The following is a 9,398-nucleotide window of genomic DNA, read 5'->3' on the forward strand; positions in this document are numbered from 1 at the left end:
GGTGGCACGGGTGGGCATCCCGCGGAAAGCCCCGGTTGTTAATTCTGCCCAGGCCGCCGGTGGAGTTGCGCCTCGGGACTGGTGCCGCCGTGAGCTGCTGCTTCGTGTAGGTGAAGAAGTTACTGGCTCCGTTCCCCTCCACAGACTTATTTTATTTTTCATTCACAGGCAGGTCCTGCGGTTGAACCTTTCATATAAAACCTTGTACATCCAGTGGGTGCTGGGGGTCCCCTGTAAAATAACAGCCAACCCGACCCTGCAATCCTTCCCTTTTCTCACAAAATCCCTACAGCCACCCGACATGGTGGGCAGCACCGGCAGCGCTGTTGTGACTTTGATTTGGTTCAAGTCACAGAGAATTAACTCTGGGTGCGAGGCGTATTTGTAGGATGTGCCGGAGGAATAGCCTTGCTATTCAGTGGTAGTTAAATAAAACTCTGTTCCCATATTCCTCATACTCGGCTCTTTGCTCCAAGGGAAGTTTGGAAACACTTTTTTTAAGAACCTGAATGTTGCAGTTAAGAGATATTGGCCTCTCCGGAAAGTTACAGCCTGAAGATAGATACATAAAAATTGTTTGCATTTCATTTTACTGTATTTCTTTCCTGTGTTCTTGAGTTATAAATATAATCTGTTGCTGCTATTGCGGCTGCAGCATCCATGTTTTCTGTACGGGTTTATTTTCCCTTTATTGTCTGATGGTGGTGTGTTTTGTGACTGCGGAGATGATGGCAGGTTGTATGGAGTGAGCGTTGTCTGTGCCACTATAGAGCCAGCACACATCTGCAAACCGAGGAGCCCCGCTGAAAATATCGGCAGAAATCTCTTTATACTGTACCTGCTGTCTTGTTCACCCGGTCGATGTACCACATTTCTCTGCCTTTCCATCCTCTGTTGAAAGATCCGTGTCCAGGAATACTGAAGGGCTCAGGGAAACAACTGAAGTAATTTATTCAGAGTATTTCAGCAATTCTGTCTAAATGCCTGTTCATGTCAGGATGGGTTATGAAAGGTACTAAATACATAAACGATTGTCATGATAATGATAAAGTGCAGTTTGTAATTACAGCTGAAAGATCTCCATTAATATGGCAGTTACCAGCCAGATGTGTTTGTTATTGTATAACTGAGCTTTATGAGAGAGGATAATTTGAAAGAAATTTCTCTAAATGTATTAGTGGAAGGTGGACTCTAGTGGAAGGTGTCCGTGCTGATGGCAGGGGGGTTGGAACTAGATGATCTTTAAGGTCCCTTCCAACCTAAACCATTCTAAGATTCTATTAATGGGAAAAAAAAAAAATAGTTTCCTTCCATTGACGTATAACTCACAAAAATGTGAAGCTTTTCCAAAGGGAAAGAAAAAAGGCGAAGGGAAAAATAGTGTAGCCATGGGCCACTTAAATTCACTGTGCTTTTCATTGTTTCTCCAGCTGAAATTGTCTACAGCAGGGAAAATAAAAAATATAAATTTAAAAATAAAACAAAACTAGAAGGCATCCTAGGAATGTTGACTGCCACATGATGTTCATTCTTCCCGGGGATAAAGGTATTGAACAGATTACCGGGAGGATTTATTTTTTCCATATTAGAGAATTCTTTGTATTTCAGATGAGAGCGGAGGAATGCTTCCAGGGTATCCAGCAGCATGGGTCTCGTGTTGCATGGCAGTATTTTATAATCCAATTTATATAAAAGATATTAACAAAGAGAGGGCTAGCTGGAAGTCACAGGGCTGATGTTTACAGGAGCTGCAGGAGATTCCTTGTGATAATGGGTTTGAATTGTTTCTTTTACTGGTAACACCAATTGAAATATATTTGCTGTTTCTTGTGAGACAAGAACTATGTCACTTGATGAAATGACTAGCAGCAGGCTTAAGACCAGCAAAAATGTGTTTGACAGGGGGTGTAAGTAGGCTGTAGACCTCATTGCCCCTGGTTATGATGGAGACCAAGTCCATAGATGGATTGAAAAGGGGCTTGGGCAGGTTCACAGAGGGATGTCTACTGACGGACTGAGACCCTCTGCCCATCCCACTGTCCCTCAGCAACTGCTGGAGGGAGGGTTCTGCCTGGGTGGGTCAGTGGTCCAATGTGCGTACCTGAGCTTACCTCCTCTTTTTGAGTTGCATTTATAACTAGCTATACCTCTGTGAATCTGGAGGGGTTGGTTGGACCTGGGATGGTTTTACAGTTCCTGGGACAAATGAGATTTTATGTGTCCCATAGTCAAAGTTGTTTTCTGTCTCTTTTGACACTCCAGATTCCCTGGTTTTGCTCTTCTCCTGGTTTAGCTGTCCTTCCCCAGGTCTGTAGGCGCATGCTATCTAGGTGACACTTTCTGGGGAAGTGTTTTGCTTGAATGCCTCAAAAGAACTGAGGAGTTACCTTAAGAGCAGCAGTATTCAAGCAGCTGTTTTAAGAGGAGGATGTATTGCATTTTTTCGCTGTTCATCTATGTGTGTATGAAGTATCATATGGTTCTGCTCATTGGCTTTGACACTGCAATCATAATTTTATCAGAAAATGCAATTTGTTCAGTTTTGTAATTATTACATAAACAGATTTTGTGCATGAACTCCCAGGGTTTTCATCCTGACATTCCTTTGGAGAAAGTTAAGTACAAGCTCTTGTCAAACTGAATTGAATCACAAAGTTGTTAAGTCAGTCTGATAGGTAGGTATAGCTCATTTTGAGTGCTCAACTTTTATCCTTAAATACCTGTCAGAATAATTTTGCCATTTCTTTGTTCATGAATTTTGCCTGCCAAAAAGGCCCATTGCCAATAAGTTGATGGCAGATGAAGGAAGCAGAAGTTTAAATTGTTTAGGCTTCCTGTTGTTTAATGTTTTACTAGACAAAAAGTACTATGAATAGTAGTTTAGTATTTAAAAAGTCAGACAAACTGGTTTTTGTTTTAAGAAATGGGGCACTGCTCACCCTCTTGTGTGGTCCCCTGTGGGTCTAGTTCTCATCTAGCTTACATGCCCACTCATCAATTATCTTTAATTATTTTTTTTCTTTCCTTGGTCTGCCATAACTAAAAGCATCATCAGGTGATAACACGTCGACTGCAGATGATCATGAAACCATAGCTGACCAAACACAGTTGGACCCAGCAGAGGATGCAAGTCTTGCCTCTGAGGAGACAAATTTGGTGGAGCATCAGCCAGGAGAGGAGGCTGCAGCCGTCATTCTGGCTGTAGAGGAAAAGATCGATTTGGTCAGTAAAAGGGAGGAGCCAGAGGGCACCGAGCCCCTGGCTGCAGGAGCAGAGGAGACCTCAGAGCTGCCATCTGCATGGCAAGAGGAGAGCACTGGGCCTTCACCTCCAGCACCAGGAGAAGATGCTGGGTCACCAGCACCAGGAGAAGATGCTGGGTCACCGTCACCAGGACCAGCAGAGGACAGTGGGCTGGTAGAGGGCAGTGACAGCTCTGTAGTGGAAATCATTGAGAGACTACATATTACTGAAGAGGACCACCTCGTTGAGGGTAACATTTGTGCTTTCATAAATTCAGGAGACCAAATTCCACCTCCAGGGACTTGTGCATGGATCCTTTTAACTTTACTGAGAGCCTCACATGAGCTTCTGGAGTCAGAATTTGGTCCGGGGAGTCTGTACAATGTGGAGCGTAGAAGAACGTGGCTGTGGAAGCCTCAGATTCACAAGTCCAAGCTGTAATAAATTTAATCAGCATTTCCAGTAATTAGCTCTGCTATTTCATTTCATGCCCTTTTTGTTCTTAGCAGGTACAATGCCCCAGCATACCCCTCGTTTAAAATGTTATGTTTCTGGATAGCTCAGGTATGTTCCTTAATATTTACAGAGGCAAAAGGCTCTATTACTTAGTTACATGTATTAATTATAAAGCAACTGTCCCTGTGCACATGAAGTTGGAGGGTGCATGTCTGGATGTAGAAGAAAAAGCATCTCTGATGTAACCTTGGCATATCCAGCCTGTCGTAAAAGTTTGGCTACTACACAAGCAGAATAGAAGCAGCAGTGAAGGGACATAGGGATGAGCTTTCCTAAAGTGTTTGGAGCTGACTAGCTGGGGAGGAAGGCTGTGTGAGGGAGCAGTGGTGTCTGAGATAGCAGGTATTTCTGTCTGCTGTGAGAGAGACCTTTACTGGGGGGTATGGTCATTGCCAGAGATTACAGGCTGTGCTCATCTTTGGGTTAGTGCCCAGAGGACCTGTGTCTCCCATGGACTGCACATGCAGAAGATGAACACTTCATAGGGGGAATCAGCTTTCTCCTAAGTGGTACAAAGCAGCTTGTTGAGGAATCGGATACTTCCTGGGGGAGCATTTCTTCAGGGAATAAGCAGGTGAAGCACATGAGAAATACTTCTCTGCAGGGAAACATGGTATCAGCAGCCTTCCTCACTCCACATTTGCCTTGAAGAAGTGTGAGATTCAGGAGAAAGACTGCTCTGTGCGAAGCCCAGAGCCGGTTCCACTCACTATCACGAACCCTGAGGCTTTGCTGTGCACATCTCTGAAGTGGTTATATAACTGACTCCGTGCATCCCCGTAGCTGAGCATGGGCGTTGGCTTGTCCTCTCCTGTGTCTCTTCACAAAATAATTTTGAGGTTTCATCTACATAAAATGGGCACCTATCCTTTGGAATGAAGCCTCATTTTATGTAAGCAGTAAATGACTGGATGCTCACCTGTAAAACACATAGTCTCACCTAGCTGGAAACTCCAGTTTCATTAATCACTATTTCTAAGCTTCAGGGCATAGTGCTGGAGGCAGAGCAGTACGCCCTGGACATTGTGGTATGACCTCATGACCATGGAAACACATTTACAGTTGAACATTTGCCTGAAGATCAGTTATGGGGCTTTGACCATCAAGCGATTCATGCTGTTTGCAGGGTGAGCGAACAAGGATTTTGGGGAGACCTTCTAGCAGCCTTCCAGTACCTGAAGGGGCCCTACAGGAGGGCTGGGGAGGGACTTTTTACAAGGGCAGGTAGTGATAGAACAGGGGGTAATGGCTTCAAGCTGGAATAGAGTAGGTTTAGATGAGATATTAGGAAGTTCTTCACTGTGAGGGTGGTGAGACACTGGAACAGGTTGCCCAGAGAAGCTGTGGATGCCCCCTCCCTGGAAGTGCTCAAGGCCAGGCTGGATGAGGCTTTGAGCAACCTGATCTAGTGGAAGGTGTCCCTGCTGATGGCAGGGGGGTTGGAACTAGATGATCTTTAAGGTCCCTTCCAACCCAAACCATTCTATGGTTCTATGACTCTGTGAAAAAGAGATTTCATCCTATTTTTTCCAAGCTCAAAGTAATATCTTAACTTGGGTGCACTTTCTTTCCATGAGGTATGTGATGAAGAAGGGACCTTCCATTTTTTGCTGTGGTGCATATGATACTTAGCACTTGCTTTGCTTTCCTTTATTCTTCAGTAGCTGTGTGACTAAATTAATTAGGTAGCAGCTTCCCAGGGAAAGCACAGTTGCAGCCACACTGGCATGTTACCATGTTTTCTATTTCTGTTTTGTTCCAATTGAAAATAAAACTGCACATACATAAAATAAAATCCAGGAAAAATAATTTGAACAGAAGTAGTACACATAATGGGTACTGAATAGAGCATCAAGGGGATTTTGTGAAAGCATCAGGAGAACATTTTGGGCATGAGGCATGCATGTAGCTGGATGATGGAAAGTGATTGGGAGCATCCTGTTTTTCCCTATGGATTCATTCAAGGGGTACCTTGGTAAGGGCCATTGGAGAGCTGATAAGGTAAAGTCAGGTTTACCGGAAGGAGCTGGGGCACTTGGTGCTTTTCTCAGTGGATCCTAATTTGATCTCCATGGTTACTGTTCCCAGGTGAGACGGGAGAACAGGTGGAAACTGAGCTGCTGAGTGAGATAGGAAGTGGAGGGCCTGAAACAAAAGAAGAAGAAACAGGAGAAGCTGTGGATGGTGCAGCAGCGACAGAGATAGGTATGTTGACAGAGGAGGGAAGGACCACATGGGTTATTGTTTAGGAGACAGAAAAGACTGTGCTGTCCTTAATGAGCACATCTTGTCATGCCCCCACTGCTTACAGCTGCTTTCTGCATTTTATCACAAGAGATAAATCACAATACATAATTTTGTTTACACTAAAAGATATTTTTGGAAGCAATCAACTGGAAGTCATGCTTTCTACATGGGTCATCTTTATATACTGCATGAGTCTTACCAGTGATAAATGACCCCTCTTTGGGGAGAATGTTAGACTGTAACATGCAGTCTTGGAAAATAAAAACCTATGTTAAAATCATGACTCTGCTCTTCATTATTTGCAGGCTTGTTTTTATGAGCTAATGCCTTAATGCTGCTTTGTGATTTCCATTCTATGCCAGTCATTTTAGATCCCCTCGTTCTCCTTATCAGCTGAAATCAGCCGTGTAGTGCTGGGATGAAAGCACATTGCACAGTAAATGCAGTTCACGTGGTGGGAAGGGAAATCATAAACCAAATAAAGTGCCTTTGGAAAATTGTCACACCAGTGTAGAGAAGAATTTGAGGGGATAAGACTGTCCCTCTAACAGCCTTGGAAATTACATTCACAATTCTGTCATCACAGTCGTTCTGCAAAAGTTAGTTCTTCTTCCTGCACATTCACTAAGAATCCTCTACTTTTTATTTTGAGTCCATCACTTAAGGCATCTGCGTGTCTCAGAAGGCAGAGGTTACCCTGTAGTATTGCTGGAATGTGGAAAAGGATGAACAGGCCATGCAGACAGCTCCTCCCTTCTTACAGCAGCACTTCCATGACTTCCAAATAAACCTCTTGCACCTGGGGTGAGAGGTCTTTGGTTCCTTCCCAGTGCTGGTATTTGTCCCAGCCTTTGAGGTGACAGCAGGAAGCCAGCCTGTGCTACAGGATTAAGGAAAATGGTTTGCAACATGAGTGCTGCAGCCTGGCAGACCAGTACGGTGGTCATCAAGCAGTTTGGTCAGGGCATATGTACCTTTGTGACCTCATGATAACTCCAGTAGAATTGGATGAGCAGTGATAAAAAAAAAACAAAAACCAACCAACCAAACAAAAAAAAAACAACAAAAAAACCCCACCCAGCACTCACCTCCCTTTAATTCTCATCTGTTTAACAGTTGATCACTTTTACATTGTTACTTTTTAAGCTAGCCTGTGAAAACGAGCTATCGTTGGCCGTTGGCAGCTGTGCTCTTGCAGGATCATTAAATTTATGCCATACAGCTTTGCCTATGAAATCCAAAAAAGTTTATTCACTCAACTGGTTTTTAATCTGTTGCCCCTACGCTTTTGCAAAGAATTATCTGTCTGTGCTGTGCATTCAGCAAAGCACTTAACTTCGTTCTGGAAAACCTCAAAGAACAGCATCCTGCTCCTGAAGAGTAAGAGATTTCATCATGTAATGGTTACAGCTTTATTGAAATACTTTCTGCGTTTACCTGCCCTTCACAATATTCTCCCCAGCAGTTTTGTAAGGAAGCAGAAAGAGCACCCCTGCTTCTATGTCCGTAATACATTTCAGATGATAGGAGTGTACCGATGCAGACAGCTCCGAGAACAGCTGTGCTCAGGAAAAGCAAACAAAGTAAAGGATGGAACAGTAGGCATTTAAATCTGGGATGCTGTTGTGTAAGGGAGCAATTCTTCCATCTTGAGAGGATATTGAAGAACTGAAACAAGATTCTGGGCAGGGAAGCAAGATTGCTTAAGGGAATGGAAAAATTCTTACTTTGAGAGAGATCAAAAACACTCAGAGCCTTGCCTCTGAGAAGGTACGACTAAGAGGATATGAGCTGATTCTAGTGCAAAATAAATACTGCTTTAAAGGTAGAAGAGGTCCATCTTTGAGCAAGGGAATGCTCAGTAACACAATAAGCGTGTTGAATTCAAAACCACTAAAGGGTATTTTTTTCCACACTGTATTAGCAATGTTCATGCCAATTAACTGTCAGACTCTTTGTCACAGAGAGTCACTACAGTTGGATGTCTCTCTTGTCTCCTGTATTCCTCTGCAAAATTCCCACCTTCCCTGTGTTCCCTACCTGACCTTGTGGAAATACCACCATTCACTACAAGGAAGTTCCATGTTTCCATGTTCCCAACCTATCCTTGCATGGTCTTCTGGATAGGAAAGAAGTACCTTGAGCTGGAGTGGTCCAACACTGATTTCTGACACTCATCCCCTTGGGCACTATCTTTTAGCTATCAAGCAAGCCAGCGAGACTGAGAGCTTCTCAGCTGCTGGGGGCCAAGACATACACTTTCAGGGGCTGGGTGCAGTTCCTCAGCCATGCTTTATCATGGAATAGCTGAGGTAGGAAGGTACCTCTGGAGATTGTCCAGTCCAGCCTCTCTGCTCAAAGCAAGGTCAGCTGGAGCAGGTTGTCCTGTAGGGTTTTGAATATCCGCAAGGATGGAGACTCCACAGACTCTGTGGGCAGCCTGTTCCAATTAGTCAATCGCCCTTACAGTTAAAATAAAAAGGTTTTCTTATTTTAAATGTAATACCCTATACTTGAATTTACATCCTTTGTCTTGTCCCTATTTAAGATTTAATGTCCATGAGATCTCTGCCTTTGTACAAATATGACAAAATTATATAGTGATTTCAAAAGTTGTTAAGAAAAAAGGCAGAAGGGTGGAGAGGAGCATAAGGCTGTGGCAGCATAACTGGATTTCACATAGGTGATGCTAATGTCTGTAAGAGGAAGACTGTGCTTGAATGGGAAGGGGGAAGAGGAAGCCAAGACAGTGGCTGCTTGTGGCTGCTTTAGGTCCACACAGAACATCCTTACAGATCTGGGAGAAGAGCAGATACCCCCTTCATCCTGTGATGCTTCCAGGGAACTTTCACTTTGAATTCCTGTAAGATTTAGTGAATATCAATTTGTACCCTCAATTAATTGTTTGTTTTTTTCCGTGTCTTTCAGAGACAGCTAATAACAAGGAATAGAAGTTATGTCTCTATGAACATCCTCTTCTTGGGCCTGCTCTTCTGTCCACATGAACATTTTTAAATTTTATTGGTTTGGGAAAATAGAAAAGCTTTTATGGATTGAGCCACAAGTCACAGACATGAATAACAGGCATCAGAAAAAGTTTTATATAAGATTCTTTTTTTGTTTTGAAGTCAAGCTGCCAAGACTTCAAGCGTTTGAAATACCTGAACTTTCACCCCCCTGCCACAGAGTGCCTTCTGCACCTGGCTAGCACAGGGATAATTTTCTGACGTCGGTATAACCATTCAGTTTTCAATTAGGATTTTTTTCCAGATTCAGATAACTAACTTCAAATCTTTGGAGCTTTCAACCAACATAAAGAATATAGTGTTGCACTTTTTTTTTTTTTTTAATGGTAGTATGCAGGCAGTTTCTACAAGTGCCTGGACTTGCAG

At 43.3% G+C, this 9,398-nt stretch overlaps 1 protein-coding gene across 1 annotated transcript; it reads left to right on the plus strand.

Annotated features, from left to right (window-relative positions):
- The first annotated feature begins 1,843 nt into the window (after positions 1 to 1,843).
- ERICH5 (glutamate rich 5) lies at positions 1,844 to 8,957 on the plus strand. The gene is made up of 4 exons (XM_029084542.1): positions 1,844 to 1,907; positions 3,047 to 3,493; positions 5,848 to 5,964; positions 8,935 to 8,957. Exons 1-4 carry the CDS (start codon positions 1,844 to 1,846, stop codon positions 8,955 to 8,957), a joined length of 651 nt encoding a protein of 216 aa, XP_028940375.1.
- Positions 8,958 to 9,398: the final 441 nt, after the last annotated feature.

The sequence above is a fragment of the Antrostomus carolinensis genome, unplaced genomic scaffold, assembly GCF_000700745.2.
Source record: "Antrostomus carolinensis isolate BGI_N321 unplaced genomic scaffold, ASM70074v2 scaffold774, whole genome shotgun sequence".
NCBI lineage: Eukaryota > Metazoa > Chordata > Aves > Caprimulgiformes > Caprimulgidae > Antrostomus > Antrostomus carolinensis.